The sequence below is a fragment of the Balaenoptera musculus genome, chromosome 7, assembly GCF_009873245.2.
Source record: "Balaenoptera musculus isolate JJ_BM4_2016_0621 chromosome 7, mBalMus1.pri.v3, whole genome shotgun sequence".
In the NCBI taxonomy this organism is placed as follows: domain Eukaryota; kingdom Metazoa; phylum Chordata; class Mammalia; order Artiodactyla; family Balaenopteridae; genus Balaenoptera; species Balaenoptera musculus.
In genome coordinates, this window is record NC_045791.1 from 110,650,228 (window position 1) to 110,666,847 (window position 16,620).

The 16,620-nt window shown below is 61.4% G+C and overlaps 1 protein-coding gene across 1 annotated transcript; it reads left to right on the plus strand.

The window, feature by feature from the left end:
• The first annotated feature begins 4,455 nt into the window (after window positions 1–4,455).
• On the plus strand, window positions 4,456–14,480 carry ERFE (erythroferrone). The gene is made up of 9 exons (XM_036858092.1): window positions 4,456–4,607; window positions 7,003–7,051; window positions 7,100–7,222; window positions 10,139–10,241; window positions 11,474–11,724; window positions 11,797–11,905; window positions 12,000–12,090; window positions 12,844–12,922; window positions 14,250–14,480. The coding sequence occupies exons 1-9, from the start codon at window positions 4,456–4,458 to the stop codon at window positions 14,346–14,348; spliced, it is 1,056 nt and encodes a 351-aa protein (XP_036713987.1). The 3' UTR covers window positions 14,349–14,480.
• The last annotated feature ends 2,140 nt before the right edge of the window (window positions 14,481–16,620 follow it).

The window sequence follows — 16,620 nt, forward strand, 5'->3', positions numbered from 1 at the left end:
GGCAACGTGATGTCCTCAAAGCTAATGGACTGTCCTATAGGAATTACCTTGGTCACAATCACATTTAAGAATGTGCTTCTTCCCACAATGGCAAACAGAGGCATGGAGAGCCTACCATCTTGCATTAAGCTGAGAGGTGGGCTAAGGCCTAATTTTAAAGTGAATCTCTTGAAAACATGGAAACAATTAGCAGAAAATAACCCAAGAGACCCTCTTGGTGAGAGGTGAGAAGGAATGCTTCCCCTGAGCATTAGACCTGAGGTTGCCCACGGTCCCATCCAGGAAGTACATGCAGGTTCCCAGCACTTGTCCCTGTGCTTGGCACGCAGCAGGAACTGAGTCAACATTCATTGAATTGAATTGAATCTGTGGGCTTCAGAGCTACTGACCTCAAGTTGCGGGGGCCGGATCTGGACGAGTTTTCATTTGGTGGCTCCGTGACCTCAGGCCAATCCCAAGACCTAGCCTCAGTTTCCTCATCTGTGCAGTGGGGACAATCACGTGATTTGAGAATTAGATGATGTCATGCTGGGAAGGCTCCGACGGACAGCAAAGGTTGCCCGCCTGTATACCGGGAGGCCACACAACAAGGCTCCCATTGTTTTGGGGGGCAGAGGGAGCTTTGATTCCCATGACTTCATCTGCAAAGGTCCTTCCTTTGGAGGAAGAGAGAAGAGTGGGAACAGCTTGACTGCATCAGGCCGCTGGGAAGCCAGGGCTGAGGCCGTGACACGAGGGCCCAGGAATGAGGATTAGATTTCAGCCAGGCGTGAAGGCGCGTCGGGGAGGCCACCTCGAGCCCCGCCCGCCCCCTCCTGCGGCCGCTGCATCCAGTCCCTCCTCCCTGGGATCCGTTAACTCACCCTCAGATGCCACCCTCACTTCTGAGCCCACGGGCTGCTGCTGCAGTGGAAGGGGCCCCCGGGGCCATCGGAGCCTTGTTTGTGGTGGTCCTCGAGCTGCGTGATGCTTTGCTAAGCTCCCCCCTCCTCCGAGTAGAGGCTGTTTTTGGAATGCGACCCCAGAAACCTGCAGGGAGCCCCACCTGAAGGCCCCAGCCCTCTGCGCTCTCCTGCCCCACGGCCAGGCTGCGTCATCACCTCCGGAGAGGGTTACTGGAGGCTGCACAGCACCAGAACCGATTTGATTTGGGCCCTCTGGCAGGCCTATGACATCATGAGGATTGTTCACTGTTTGGGAAAATAACTGTTTTTCACATGGCAACAGCTCTTGTCCTCAATGCTGGCCTTGTGAGGACTGGGGCTCCCTACTGTGAGTTGGAAATGATATCACAAGACTATCTTAAGGATCACGTGACCCAAATCTGGTCCCTCCCTCCCCACACATCCCCCATGTTGCCAAAAGTGACAGAGCCTGAGCCTCACCTTCCCAGGGTGCAGGTTGGGACTAAAGGTATCTGGTCCTGAGAGCAGCCTTCCTCACCTGCTGTGGACTGGATACAGGCCAGCAACCCAGAAGCAGAGTCCCCAAGCAGCCAGCCTCCGTGCTGGGGGGGATCATCCCCGGCCACCTTACACCTCCCTAATGAATGGGTCCCAGACGAGGGCTCGGGGCCGACAGCCCACTGTACAGAGCAGCAAACTGAGGCTCCAAGGGATGAGTGCCTAAAGGCCCTGAGGTGTGCCTCCTCCAAAGCCTCAGAGGGCCGTGTGAGGACCAGGTTTGCTGAGCAGACCCGCGGCTGGGTGTGACCTGGGCTCTGACCATGCTCTGCCATGGCCTCCACGGCCCAGGGCCTCCGTCTTCAGGTAGGTCTGAGGGCACCTACCCCCCGCCCCCCCATGATGTGATGTGATGACCCTCACTGCTCAGGCAGCCTGGAAGGTAAGCAGGCCTCGCTCGTGGCTCCACACAGGACCCGCCATGGACTCAGCTCCTCCTAGAGCAGGCCCTGAGGACACGTGCATTAATCCCAGCTCTCAGCCAAGGCAGCTGAGACTCCAAGGAGCTCGAGGACAGGCTGGCCACCCTCACGTGAGGGGCAGAGCCCAGGTGGAGCCCCTTTCCCACCACATCGGGCTGCCTCCCTGGACTTCCATCCCCCCAGGAAGGGAAAGCTCGTGATGAGCCCCCTGGTTCAAGAGTGGCAGCCGCACGCGTTTTCCTGGGCGCCCCTCACAGCCAGACCCCCGTAGGAAACCCCACACCTAAGGGGTTTCCGTCTCAGGGAAAAGACAGAGCTGTATTTTCAATAACCTTCAAGTTCATCAGCAAGAATAGGCAGGACCCTGATGGGCAAAACATGTGGCTGTGAAGATGTGACCATGCCCAGGGGGCAAGAGGGCCCAGCCCGGCCCCGGCCCCGAGCCCAGGCTGTGAGTCCCTAGCGAGCCCTCATCTCGCTGGGCTGACCAGTGAGAAGTGAATGAGGTGCTGGATGTGGACAAGCTTTTTCAGAAACATGAAGGTACCGTTCACAGAGCTGCATCTCCTGAGGACAGAAGCCCCTCTCTGCCAGCGGACTGTGGGTTTCAGCGATGAAGACACCCCACACTCGGCATCCCATGGTCCCAGATGAAGTCTCCCCCGCAAAATGAAAGTGAACAAAATTTTAATACCTAACGCTGAAGCACACGCCCAGCACATACACACATGTCATTACAAAGTTCCAATGCCCGACTTCCTAACAGATGTTCCTTGTGGGACCAGAAATGAGAAGCCACTCAAGAAATCCTGAATTCTTTGAGAAACTTCCGGCAACACCATCTACAAATTTTGGAGCAAATGGCCTTATTTGTAACAAATGGTTGCCAATGGAATAAGTTCATCTAGTTTATTGAGTATGTATTATAAAAGCCAGTATTTCTCAAATGTCTTCTTGGAGACCTGCAATTTCTATAGGAATTTCAATTTTTTCATTCCACTGATAATTTTCCCCCCAAATTGTATAAAGATAAAGACAGAACTCCTTTGCAGTTCTAATTTGCCTTTCAGTAAGTCTCATAGAGTAAGTCTGTAGGACACACCCTGGCGGGGACACATTCTCAGGGTGGGAAGGGTATTCTTCTCTTTAAAACCCCCCAAAACTACCACCATCCCCCCATGCTACAGGAAAAGAGACAGAATCACAGGGAAAAATTAACATCTAATACCAGGCTTTTTCTAAAGCATTAAGTGTTTCCTGTCCCCTGGAAACAGTGCAGGGGTGGCGGAGACCGCAGGTGATGCGGTGAGGCCCTGACTGAGGATGACCCCCAGCCCCTCCCCCAGGCCCTGGCTGCTCTTGCTGAAGTTGGTGGAGCCACCCTCTGAAACAGGACGGGGGGAGGTCTCCCCTCTTCTCAAAAGAGGTGGAAATCATCCCTTGTGAGGGTGGCAGACCCTTGTAAGGTGCAATCCTCAGCTGTGCCCTTCCTTTGAACCCCCTGAATAAAATGCACTGTTTACCCACCAGGTTCAGGCACCTCGGGGAGGGACACAGGAGAGCCTGGAGTGCCAGCCTCGGCAGTGGGGGCGGGGTGTGGGCGGAGTGGACGGTACGGGTGGAGAGGCCACGAGCAGGTGACAGAACAAACAGCCCAGGGAAGAGTGAAGGGGCTGGCTCTTTTCAGGGAGGAGCCTGGACCCCAGGCCTGCAGGGTCTGGTCCACCTGTGCCTGCGGCGTGCCCTGCGCTGATCCTGGTGGGCTGCGGGTAATCTGCTCCCAGGTCGGATCTGCCCCACCCCCCGCCCCCCGGCCCCCAGGTCGAGATAGGGCTCAATCCTCCCAGCCCAGGCCTCAGGGCGCCCGCTTCAGTGCAGGGCGCCTGTGCCCAGCTGTAGATTTGCTCCGTGCCCCACGCCCCCGCCCCCGGAGGCTCCTGCAGGTGCGCCCTGCTGCGGAGGAAGAGCCCATCCCTGACGTCAGGGCGCCCCAGCCTTGGGGAGAAGGCTGCCTCGGAAGGGAGGGGCCGCCGCCTGGGAAAGGGGCTCCAAGGAGGGACCCTGACGGTCTTCGCGGTCCGATGTGCTCAATCTAACACGCAGGGCGCGGCCGGGAGAATGGGGAGGAGGCGTCTCGAGGTCCCCGCAGAAGACGCGCGGGATAGGGAGGGGAGAAGGGATGCCCCGGGTCGGGAGAAGGGGCGTCCGGGCTCCCCGCAAAGCAGAAGCGCGGGACAGAGCGCAGGAGGCACCGGGAGCCCCGAGTTGGGGCGGAAACGCGCTCGACAGGAGGGGGCGCTCAGGCCACCGCCAGCCAGCGCTCCCCGAGCCCCCTGCCTCCCCCGTACTGCCTTCCTCGACCCCCCGCCCCCTTTCCTAACGCGTGCCCCGCCCCGCAGCCCCCGCTTCCCCCCGCCCGCGGCTGCAGCGCGCGCGGGAGCCGGGAGGGGGCGCCGGCGGCGATGCGCGCTCTCCGGGCGACGCGGGGGATTCAAGCGCGTTATAAGGCGCGGAGCCGGAGGGCGAGTCCCAGACGCAGCGCTCGGAGGAGAGAGGCGACAGCCGCCCGTATGGCCCCCGCCTGCTGCCCTGCCGGAGCCCTGATGCTCGCGTACGCGGGCCTGCTGGCCGCCGCCGCGGGCCTCGGCTCCCCGGAGCCCGGCGCGCCCTCGGGCAGCCGCGCCCGCGAGGAGCCGCAGCCCGGGAACGAGCTGCCCGCGGGGTCGGCCGCCCGCCCGCAGGTAAGACGCCTCCCGACTACTCGCCCGGGCCCCAGCGCCCCAGAGACCTCCGGGCCTCAGCTTCCCCACCCGGAGCCCGCACCTCCTGAGCTCCAGGGCGCCCCGGAGGCGGAGGGCGCTTGCTTCCGGGGCGGTGGGGAGCGCGGCGCCGCGAGCGGGGACCTGGGCTGGCTTGGGTGTCCTCCTTTGTAAAGTGGGCAGAAAAACGCTTAGCTTGCGGGGGAGGCCCGGGAGGTCTGGACGCCGCCCCACTGCACAGACGGGCGCCTTAGAGGCCAGCCTTGACCTTGGCTTTTTGGGTAGTTCTTTGGCATTGAAGCAAAGTTCTCCTAGACCGGGGGAAATGCCTTTTCTTTGGGGGCTTCTAGGTCGGGAAGTGAGTAAAGTGTAAATAACTTCATTCTCTTGAAATTGGGAAGAACGTATTTGTAAAAGTGTGAGCAAGTTACTGACCACCACCCCACCCCACTCCTGCCCCCAATCTGTTTGTTTGGTGCAAGTCTCTCTGAAAAACAAAAACTGCCTTCCTGCCGGTTGGGGAGGGTGCAGGGGAGAAAGGGATGGGGTGCCGGGCCCCCAGTGACGTGTGATTTTCTGGCCGAGGCCGGTGATGCTTAGCCCTGCCTGCTCCTTCCTTCCCCTGCTACACAAGAGGGTGGTCAGCTTGCAGGAGGCTGGGGAATTGGGGCCTTCAGAGGGGCCCTCAGTGTGGGTGGGGCCTTTCAGACAGGGAGGTGAGGGCCGTTGGGGAAGGAGCTTTGAGTTTCCTTTTTCTGAAGATGCCTGTGGGCAGTGCAAAGGGCAGAGCCTTGCTGGGACCTCAAGCCTGCACCTCTGCTCTCAGCATCACTCTGGGAACCGTGATGCCCCCGCTAAAGGACACCCCCATTAAAGACAGGTGCAGGTGGCAGCCAGCCCTGCCCGCTCCCTGGGAGGGGCCTCCCCGAAGCCCTCGTTCCCATCATCTCCGGCCACTTCCCGTGGACTGAAGGCAAACCCTACCCAGCCAGCCAGCCACAACCCCTGGGGGGCAGGGTTGCCAGATGTCGGGCTGTGGTGGCCGGGAAGCAGAGGGGGCTTCAGGTGCTTCCAGGCGGGGTTCTGGCCTTGGACCCTCCTTGGGTCCACGGAGGCTCCTTTCTGAGCGCCCCTGGAGGCTGGAGACTTCAGTCAGCCAGGGCAGTTGCCAGACACCCAGCCACAATGCCGCAGGCCCGTCTCCCAGACCCCCAGACCAACGTGGTCCCACCTGTTTCTGTTCCCCAAACCAAACTGGGGTCTGAGTGCTTGTACAGGCTACTGGTCCGGCTGGGAGGGCCCGTGCGGCACACCGTCCAGCCCATGTAGAATCCTCCTGCCACGTGTTTCCACTGAGGGCAGCATGAGGCCGTGAAGTGGGGCCACAGGTCCTGGTGTCCGTGGAGAGGAACCAGTCGGGGGGTGCCTCGCGGGGCCCAGCACCCGGGGAGATGTGGGGAAGCCCCAGGCACTCCGAGGCCTTTCCGAGGCCTCTCCGTCCCACCCAGGCTCCTCCATCACAGAAGCCCCGTCCCCGTCACAGCCCACTGGCTCTGGATGGGAGGCCCCGGATCCTTGCAGAGGGGCTGCCAGACCACTGGGTCTGCCTCTGATGAAAGGGCCTGGTGGCTCCAAGATCCCAGGGTCCTTCCATCCGTCACCGGAGTCGGCGCCCATGACCTCATCTAAGCCCTCTTGAGCCAGTTTCTGTCCCAGCTGGCAGCCCTGCCTGGAGCTCAGACTGTGCAAGGCCCACTGCCCAGAGGGCCAAGGGCCTCTCCCTGCAAGGTACCTCCTGGAACTCTCCTCCATGTCAGGACTAGTCAGAAGGCACTATGAAGGGGAATGGACATTTCTGGAACCATCACTGTCCTTGCTTAGGTCATGTGTCTCAGAAGTCCTGAGGCAGATGAGTGGTGTCACATGCTGTGCAGGCGCCTGGAGTCATGATTTCTCAGTGCTGGACACCCCCCCACCCCGGTCCCCCTAACAGCACTGGACTGTAGGCCTCAACATCCCTGAGGGCTGAAATTGGCCTCCCTGGAACTTCGGACCATCAGGCTTGGTCGGGGGGCCTGCTGGTAGTCGGGGGCCCCTGCCTGAGCACCCGTGGATGCCGGTGGCCTGATCCTCTGACTCCCAGGAAGGGGCATTCACTGCAGCTCCCGGGACGGAGGCTGGGACAGGCCTGGTGGCCCAGCAGAGCCCGACTCCCACCTGCTCTGAAGCTCTGCACCCCGTCTTCCTCCCCCCATGCCCAGGGGCCTCTTCTCCCGCAAAGTCCAGGCAGTGGAGTGGCCTGTTCCCCAGGGCTCGTCGTCCGCGGGGCTGGGGGCTGTGCTGTCTTGGAGGGCGCAGTGGCAGGGGCCCGAGGGTGCCGGAGGCCAGTCCTGCACAGCGACCTCCTGCAAAGCGTCCAGGGGAGGCAGACCAGCTGACGGCCGCTGTGTTCCAGGAGCCCACCGTGGAGCAGGTGCACGGCATCGATTCCCGCGATGCCTGGATGCTCTTCGTTAGGCAGAGCGACAAGGGCGTCAACAGCAAGAAGGGGAGCAGAGGCAAAGCCAGGAAGCTGAAGGTGAGCACCGGAGCCCCAGCCAGCATGTGTGTGTGTGTGTGTGTCCTGGGGGGTGTGTGTGTGTTGTCCTGGGGTGTGTGTGTGTGTCCTGGGGGTGTGTGTGTGTGTGTCCTGGGGTGTGTGTGTGTGTGTCCTGTGGTGTGTGTGTGTCCTGGGGTGTGTGTGTGTGTGTGTGTCCTAGGGGGTGTGTGTGTGTGTCCTGGGGTGTGTGTGTGTGTGTCCTGGGGGGTGTGTGTGTGTCCTAGGGTGTGTGTGTGTGTGTCCTGGGATGTGTGTGTGTGTGTCCTGGGGGGGGTGTGTGTGTGTCCTAGGGTGTGTGTGTGTGTGTGTCCTGGGGTGTGTGTGTGTGTGTGTGTGTCCTGGGGTGTATGTGTGTGTGTCCTGGGGTGTGTGTGTGTGTCCTAGGGTGTGTGTGTGTGTCCTGGGGTGTGTGTGTGTGTGTCCTAGGGAGTGTGTGTGTGTGTGTGTCCTGGGGTGTGTGTATGTGTGTCCTGGGAGTGTGTGTGTGTGTGTGTGTCCATCCTGGGTGTGTGTGTATCCGTGTCCTGGGTGTGTGTGTGTGTCCTAGGGTGTGTGTGTGTGTATCCTAGGGTGTGTGTGTGTCCTGGGGTGTGTGTGTGTGTCCTAGGGCGTGTGTGTGTGTGTCCTGGGGTGTGTGTGTGTGTGTGTGTGTCCTGGGGTGTGTGTGTGTGTGTCCTGTGGTGTGTGTGTGTCCTGGGGTGTGTGTGTGTGTGTGTCCTAGGGGGTGTGTGTGTGTGTCCTGGGGTGTGTGTGTGTGTGTGTGTCCTGGGGTGTGTGTGTGTGTGTGTCCTAGGGTGTGTGTGTGTGTGTCCTGGGATGTGTGTGTGTGTGTCCTGGGGGGGGTGTGTGTGTGTCCTGGGGTGTGTGTGTGTGTGTCCTGGGGTGTGTGTGTGTGTGTGTGTCCTGGGGTGTATGTGTGTGTGTCCTGGGGGGTGTGTGTGTGTCCTAGGGTGTGTGTGTGTGTCCTGGGGGGGGTGTGTGTGTGTCCTAGGGGGTGTGTGTGTGTGTGTGTCCTGGGGTGTGTGTATGTGTGTCCTGGGAGTGTGTGTGTGTGTGTCCGTCCTGGGTGTGTGTGTATCCGTGTCCTGGGTGTGTGTGTGTGTCCTAGGGTGTGTGTGTGTATCCTAGGGTGTGTGTGTGTCCTGGGGTGTGTGTGTGTGTCCTAGGGTGTGTGTGTGTGTGTCCTGGGGTGTGTGTGTGTGTGTCCTGGGGTGTGTGTGTGTGTGTCCTGGGTGTGTGTGTGTGTGTGTCCTAGGGTGTGTGTGTGTGTGTGTGTGTCCTAGGATGTGTGTGTATGTGTCCTAGGGTGAGTGTGTGTGTGTCCTAGGGTGTGTGTGTGTGTGTGTGTGTGTCCTAGGATGTGTGTGTATGTGTCCTAGGGTGAGTGTGTGTGTGTGTCCTAGGGTGTGTGTGTGTATGTGTCCTAGGGTGTGTGTGTATGTGTCCTAGGGTGTGTGTGTGTGTGTCCTAGGGTGTGTGTGTGTGTGTCCTAGGGTGTGTGTGTATGTATCCTAGGGTGTGTGTGTGTCCTGGGGTGTGTGTGTGTGTCCTAGGGTGTGTGTGTATGTATCCTTGGGTGTGTGTGTGTCCTGGGTGTGTGTGTCCTAGGGTGTGTGTGTGTGTGTGTGTGTGTGTCCTAGGATGTGTGTGTATGTGTCCTAGGGTGTGTGTGTGTGTGTCCTAGGGTGTGTGTGTGTATGTGTCCTAGGGTGTGTGTGTATGTGTCCTAGGGTGTGTGTGTATGTGTGTCCTGGGTGTGTGTGTGTCCTGGGTGTGTATGTGTGTGTGTGTGTGTGTGTGAGAGCCTCCACCACGGGCCTTTCCCCAAATCCCCAGTCCACTACCACCACTGGCTCCCACTGGACACCCTGAGCACTTCCAACAAGCACAGACCCTCACCCTCGGGCCAGAGGGCACAGAAGTGTCAAGCTGGGGCCTAGTGACCCTGAGTTTGGGGCCTGTTCCAACCATTTACCCTGCACCCCTAGAATGCCAGGCAGCCTCATTGACTCCTCGCTTTCTCTTCCCTCTGCATCCTGGCACGGGAGGCCTGGGCTGGCCTGGTGGGGAAGACAGGGACCAAGCTGGAGGGGCCTACAGGTGGGCTGGGGTGACACAGTCTGGTTCCTAGTGGCTGGGGGACATGGGGGCCCAGGCAGCTGCTGGCCCCCACTCTCATTCAGCCTGGGCAGGGGCCTGGCACCTGGTCCTGGTGGCTGACTCTTGCCTTGAGCCCCAAAGAGGGCTGTGTCCCCTGGGGTGAGGCGCTCTGGTCACGGCTCTGCTGCCCACGCTGAGTTCGGGCCTCACCCTGCCCCAGGTCTGACCCAGTGGCCGAGTGCCGGGCTCTGAGCCTGAGGCAGCTGGGCTGCTGGGCTGTCACCATGGCCTGACCCGTCACCCCCGACGCTGAGCTGGTGGCTCCCCCAGGCTCCTCCCTGCAGCGGACTTCCTTGCTCCTGGGTGGGTCCCAGCCCAGCCCAGTGAGGGCTCCTTGAGGACCCCAGGCCCTGGTGCTGGGCCAGGCACAGGGAGGACTTGCCAACTGGTGCAGTGACTGACCTTGAGAGTGGAAAGCAGCCTGGCGTGTCCCTCCCTCCCTTTCCCTCCGGCAGCAAATCCAGCCCCAGGGCTGGGCTGCGACCCTCTGCTAACCCACTTGTGCACTTTCCTCCCCCCAGCCCTGCCCCAGGGGCCCCACCACCCCGAGGCCCTGTGCCTGCAGCTTTCACTGCCTCCTCAGGGGAATCGGAGGCCCCGGAGGCTGACCTCCACCTCAGGGGTCAAAGCAGGAGCCCCCCTTTGCCAGGCTTGGTGGCAAGAGCTTGCAGCGGGGGTGCCCGCGGTCCCCAGCCTGCCTGTTCAGATGTCTTCACCGTCAAGCTTCTCTTTCAGCTTGGCCTGCCAGGTCCCCCAGGGCCCCCCGGCCCCCAGGGCCCCCCGGGCCCCATCACCCCACCTGAGGTCCTGCTGAAAGAGTTCCAGCTGCTGCTGAAAGGTAGGGAGGGCACCCACCGGAGGGCACCCACCCCACCCCCGGTGTGAGTGGGGCTGGGGAGGGCATCCTGGAGGAGCTGAGGTGGGCTAGACCTTTGTCTGTTGACCAGTATCCCAAGGAGGCTTCTGCTCTGGTGCTGGCCTGGGTCAAGGCCGTGGGTCAGGAGCTTGCGGGGGAGGTGGGAGGAGTGTGGTGAGGAGGTGGCTTCACAGAGGAAGGTGGACTTGGCCACTCGGTGTTCAGTAGGTGCCTGGGGACCAGCATCCATGCCCCGCCTGGGAGTCTGGTGAGCCTAGCGAGGGCTGAGAGATCTAAGCCCGTGCCCCCCAAGTGGGGACTGTCAGGGAGGGGTCAGGGCCCCTTAAGCTTGAAAAGGGCTCCTCTGATCCCCGCGGTGACACCAGGGAGATCGGAGGCTCACCCCAGTAACACAGGCCCCCTTCTACCCCTTGATCACCTCTGCCCCCGCCTCTTCTCCTGACAGATCTCTGCTGCTGGCCTCAGAGCCCCATGGGAGGGCACCAGGAGGCTGCCCTCATGGGGCAAGGAGCATGGTGTCTGGGGGCAGCACAGGGAGGAGGAGGATGGGGCGGCTGAGCTGGAGGCCGCAGAGGGAGAGAGCAGAGCTGAGCGGAGCTCTAGCACCTAGGGCGATGTCCCTGCACTGTGGCCAGCTGCTGAGTCGCGGCTCACGTTACTGACTAGAGTTAATTTCATGGTGAAGAGCTATTAAGTCTTTTTCCCCCTTCAATTTAATGTACTGTTCATTTAAATAGACCAGCTTCAGCGGCTGAAGAACCTCCATATTATGTGCAATAGAGCTGCAATAATTATTTATTTATACCCAGCTTCTTTTCAAAAATGACCAGTCTGGCTTAAACTATTGCATTCCCTGCTACAACAAAAATGTAAACAGAGAAGCAGCAGCAGCGGGAAGGGGGGAGAAGCGGTAGGAAAGGCAGGTGAGGCAGGAGAACGAGGGTCCTGGGTGAATCAGCCCTGAGCTTCCTGGTAGCCAAAGCGTGAAAGGAAACAGGTGCAGCCGCAGGATCAGGAGGCAGTTTCCGAAGACCCGCCAGGCCCGACTGCGTGCGCCCGGCGCGCGATTCCGGGGCAACCGGAAATGGTCCCCCGCGCTCTCAGCAGCGCCCGGGTTTGGGGAAGGGGTTCGGGCGGGACACGGAAAGGCGAGCGAGGCGGTCCCGGCGCGGCCACCGCTCGCTCTGTGCCAGGCGCAGTGCGCACACGCGAGTGCGCGGAGCCCGAGCCCCGCCCGCGCGGCCCCGCCTTGGTGCCGGCCGTCCCCGCGGAGGACGAGGAGGAGGAGGCGGCGGCGGGGGGCGCGGGCGTGCTGGCGCTGCTGGCTGCGCCCCTGGCCCCGGGCCCGCGGGCGCCGCGCGTCGAGGCCGCCTTCCACTGCCGCCTGCGCCGGGACGCGTCGGTGGAGCGGCGCGCGCTGCACGAGCTCGGCGTCTACTACGTGGTGAGTCCTGGCCGGGGCGGCCGGGGCGGGGCGGGCGCGGCGGGCCCGGGGTGACCGTCCGTGCGCCCGCAGCCCGACGCCGAGGGCGCCTTCCGCCGCGGCCCGGGCCTGAACCTGACCAGCGGCCAGTACACGGCGCCTGTCGCCGGCTTCTACGCGCTCGCCGCCACGCTGCACGTGGGTGAGGCCCGGGGCTGGGGCGGGGCCTGGGTGGGGGGCGCCCCGCCGCGCTCGGTTCCCGCTGCCCGGTGACCGCCCCCGCGCCTCCCCCGCAGCGCTGGCCGAGCAGACGAGACGGGCGCCTCCGCGCCCCCGGGACCGCCTGCGTCTGCTCATCTGCATCCAGTCCCGGTGCCAGCACCACGCGTGAGTGGGCGCGGGCGGGGCGCGCAGCTCGGGCGCCCGCTTCCTCCCTCGGGGCTTCACCCGGCTACCGTCAGGCGTTCCTCCCGCCCCGGCGCGCGCTCCCCGAACCCCGACCCGGGACGTGGGGGCCCGGCCCGCCCCCCACAGGGGACTGACTCCCATCCGGCGACCCGAGGCGCCAGCGTCGCGTCCCCAGGCCTGTCCTGACCAGTCTGTGCGGACCCTCCCCAGTCGCTCTCCCAGCCCCTCTCCGTGAACTTGTCCAACTTCTCGTCGCTTGCTGGTCCGTGGCTTGCTGGTCCGGGAGGGCAGGGCTGCTCCTTCGGTGTCCCCAGCACCCAGAACAGCCCAGGCAGAGAGCAGGTGCTCCACAGCGGTTGCAGAAGGCATGCATGGGTGAAGTTCAAATCTTCTCGCTCTGGTTTGGAAAGCCCTGCACCGATTGGCCTGAACCCAGCCTCACTGCTGCCAGCCCCGCACCTCCAGGTGCACCGGCCAGTGTCTCGCTTCCCGTCAGAGCCAGGATTTGCTGCCCTGCCCTCACAGCACACCTTCAGCCCTGTGGAGACTGTTCTTACTCCTCTTGGGGTCCCGTTCAGATGCCACCTCTGCCAGAAGCCCTGGCTAAGACTGCCGTGCTCATGGCACTTTGCTGGGTGTCGGGCGCTGCGGTGATTGTGAGCATGTTGTGGGTGAAGTTGGTGGTTCCGGGGCAGGGGTCTCAGGCCCACCCTCTTTCTGTTCTGGCCGCAGCTCCCTGGAGGCTGTCATGGGGCTGGAGAGCAGCAGCGAGCTCTTCACCATCTCGGTCAACGGCGTTCTGTATCTGCAGGTGTGTGGGGCAGGCTCAGCTATGGGGGGGCCCCCAGCTGGACACAGCCATGGGGGTGACTGGGCGGGGAGGGGTGCTGTGGGATGCTGAGGAGCTCTGGGTGCCGTGCCCTCAGCCTCCAGGCCCGGGCGAGGGTCAGGGCGGCACGGAGCACTCCCGCTGGTCCAGGCAGAGCCAGGCCGAGGCCGGGTCTCCTTTCCCCAGACCTGGCCCTGCCCTGCAGACTCTTGTCCTCCACAGACACTCCGCTCCTCAGTCTCCTGTTTTCTGACCTCCCAGGCGTCCCATATTGAGGACTGGTGCTTCTGGCCGTAACGGGCCCTTCGGAAGGGACTCAGTGGGCAAGGGGGCGGGGGGCAGTGACAGAGGTCAGCTCTTTGCCCAGGATGACATCACGACCCCCTGGCCCATCGGGACTTCGGGAAGCAGATGCAGTTATTTGCTACACAAACCCCCATGTGACAGTCTCTTTCTAGAACTGTGGGGATTTGGGCAAGTGCTTGAGAAATTGATGAAAAGATGGGATTTCCTAAAAAAGAAAAAATTTAGGTGCAGATGTGTGGAATAAAGCTCACATGGAAATAGCACTAACTAGGCCAGGCCCGTTCTGAGCACTTAACATAAATTACCCATTACTCACAGCGCTGTGAGAGAGAAAATATTATTATTCCCGTTTACAAATAAGGGAACTAAGGCACAGAAGCGTGAAGTAATTTGCCCAAGCTCGCACAGCAAAGCCAGGACTGGAGGCCAGGCTGTGGCTGCAGGCGGCTATGGTTGCTGGAAGGCGCTTAGAGGTCTGGTCCCTGGCACTGCTGCGTGAACTCAGATGGCACACAGCGTGCCTGGGGTCTTAAGATGCACATGCCCAGATTCTGCATCTCTGGGAGTTCCCAGTTCACATCTGGGGATGTGACCCTGCTGATGCCTGGACCACATTCGGAGTAGCCAGGCCGGAGTACCAGTCCCACCGTGGCTCTACCATACGGGTCAGTGGCCAGGCCCGTGCGGGAAGGGGAACCCTCACACGTGCGTTTAGCACCCTTTCAGGCTTCGAGTGCAGCAGAGGGAACTGTTTGACGCTCGAGCCCCACTCTGGCCCTGAGCAGAGGCTTGCTCCCCTGCACACGCACCACAGGGAACCCATTGGTGCAGGGGGCTGATGGAGCTGGGGAGGAGGCACTAGACCAGGCGTCAGGGGTGCTGGGTTTGAGGGCGAGGCCTGCCGGCCCTCGCTCCTGTCCCCGGGCGGGGCGGGGTGGGCACGGTGTGTGGTCGGCGCACCTGCAGGCCGGCGGCATCCAGGCTGACTCCGACCTTCCCGCAGGCGGGGCAGTACACCTCCGTCTTCCTGGACAATGCCAGCAGCTCCTCCCTCACGGTGCGCGGTGGCTCCCACTTCAGTGCTGTCCTCCTCGGTGTATGACCGGCCACCCCGGGCCCTCCCTCTCGCCGGGCAAACGGAGCAGGAGTGCGAACAATCTCGGGGCCGTGGCGGGGTGGCGGAGGCCACACGCAGGAGGGAGCCCGCCGAACTGCCCACACTGGCCACCGCAGTTCAACCCAGAGATGCCACTACAGGCAGCCCGGGGAGGTGACACGCAAACTGGCAGTCCCCGACTGGGAGTGATTTCAGGATGCCAACTTAAGTTAAAGGGGAGACATTTCAGCGTGCCCAGGAGCACGTGCTTTGTCCCTCCCCAGCTGCAGACCTGGGCCCCTCCTGGCCCCAGTGGCCCTGGCAGCCTCAGCTTCGTTGCTGTGGCCCAGCCCCACCTTTTCCATCTTTCTTAGTGTTCTCATGGGCTGCCTGCTGGGAGTGCCAGGATGGAGGGCAAAGGCCGCCCAGCCTGCCTGGTCCCCACCTGCCCCTCTCCCAGCCATGCCTTTAGCCTGCTGTGGACCTCAGGGCCCTGCTTGGCCTGCAGGGACCACGGGGCCCAAGCCTCTCCTTGTGGCCCCTGGGCATAACAGCCTCAGGCACCTGAGAGACACTGGATAAGGGCTGACGGGGGACAGTGGCAGTCTGGAGCTGTTTTCAGTTGTGACATGTGCAGGGTCACTTGCACGCTCACCCAGCCTTTCCACACAGGAGCTGCACCCTCTCCCTCCGTCGCAGACCCTCTCACGGATGAGGGCCCCTTGCCTACCCCCTTGCGGCCCTGGCTCACTGCTCGGATCCACCCACCAGATGAAAGAGCTAGAACACCCTTGCAGGTCAGGGACGGCCAGGCCCTGCCTGCCCATCTGCACGGATGAAGCGGACGCTTCCCACAAGCTGACAGGCTCTCGGTGCCCAACCGCAGCCTAGCCCCGCTGGGTCCGTCCAGCTCTGGGGCTCTTGAAAGCATCTTCCCCACGGGGGTGGGAATGTGGCCCCAAGCTCAGATGGGTGTCTTGGGAAGACCAGGTCCCAAGTCCTTCTGTGCTGCTGCAGCAGTGATGGGATGCGGGTAGCGGTGGGGACGGATGGGGGTCTGGGAGTTGCTGCAATTTCTTTCAAGACGCAGGGCCCCCGCTGCCTGCTGAGGAAGTTACCCAACCCCTGTCCCTACACACAAAACAGGCTGCAGGAACGGGGTACCCTAAGATGTCCTGGGGGCCAAGCTGGTCTGGCAAGCCACTGCCCCCTTCTCAGGCCTGGGAGAGAAGGGGCAACGGCTGCAGTCACCTCTTAGCGTAACCTTCTAGCTGGCCTTGGGATAAGCAGGTGACTGTGGCCAGGCCTGGCTGACCCCCCGGAGCCCTAAGCTTCCGGCGCCACAGTCAGGCTCAGACGTTCCCCTCCCAGCCGGGGGACCCCAGGCGCAACGCACACAAACCGACCACTCTGTGCCCTTTGGCAGTCCTGGCACAGTTCTCAGTAGGACTCGTACCCGCCCTACCAGGAAGTGCCAGCTGGCCGGTGTGCTGCCTGCCCATGCTCTTTGATAAGGCATGGGGTGGCCACGCCCTTTTCTGGATTTCACTTTGTATCCAGTGGGCACAGATATTTTAGAGAAGCTATCTTTTACCCTTGAAAAACCCACAGATCTCTTTCATTTTCTCAATATGAGTGTGTCACACAGCAATTTATTGAAGTATTTATTGTATAATATTGTCAGGTGGAATATATTTTTATATATATATATATATATATATATATAAAACACTGACTTTTGAGAATTATTTTATGTGATTATATAAAATTACAGAAACAAAGGACAGACCTTAAAATATAGAGAGTCTTAGTCATTTAGGCCAGGCTCACCAAGGACAGAGGGGTGAGCTCTGGGAGGGGAGGTGGAAGGATGGTTCCAGCCCACGGGGGCCCTCAGACCCATGGAGAAGGCGGCAGGGAGAGCCCGTCCAGGGAAGCCCAGCGCCACGCCTCTCCCAGCTCTAGGACACAAGCGGTCTGGGGATTAGGGATACATGGTCACAGACCGGTGCCTTGTTTGCTGTAAGAAAATGTTTATTGAATAAAAAGAATCGTTCTGCTTCCCAGTGCTGAGACGCTGAGGCTCTTTCCTTCCGCGATGCCACACTGCGCTGTCCCAGTCCTCAGCAGAAATGAAACCTGGCTCTTAACACGCTGGGAAAGGGTGTGCTGGAAACGTTCCCGAGGTACTTGTAGGAGGCCGGGCCCACTGACAGAACTGACGAGGTGATAAGGCCATGTGCGCAGGCTGGGCAGGGCCAGCAAACATGACAAAACA

What these genes read in the sequence shown, in the direction of transcription:
- ERFE (XM_036858092.1), top strand. Translation starts at nt 4,456, where the DNA reads ATGGCCCCCGCCTGCTGCCCTGCCGGAGCCCTGATGCTCGCGTACGCG. An exon ending in GTTCCAGCTGCTGCTGAAAG is followed by an intron (nt 10,242 to 11,473) that starts GTAGGGAGGGCA and finishes GCTCTGTGCCAG; the next exon opens with GCGCAGTGCGCACACGCGAG. An exon ending in TCCCGGTGCCAGCACCACGC is followed by an intron (nt 12,091 to 12,843) that starts GTGAGTGGGCGC and finishes TTCTGGCCGCAG; the next exon opens with CTCCCTGGAGGCTGTCATGG.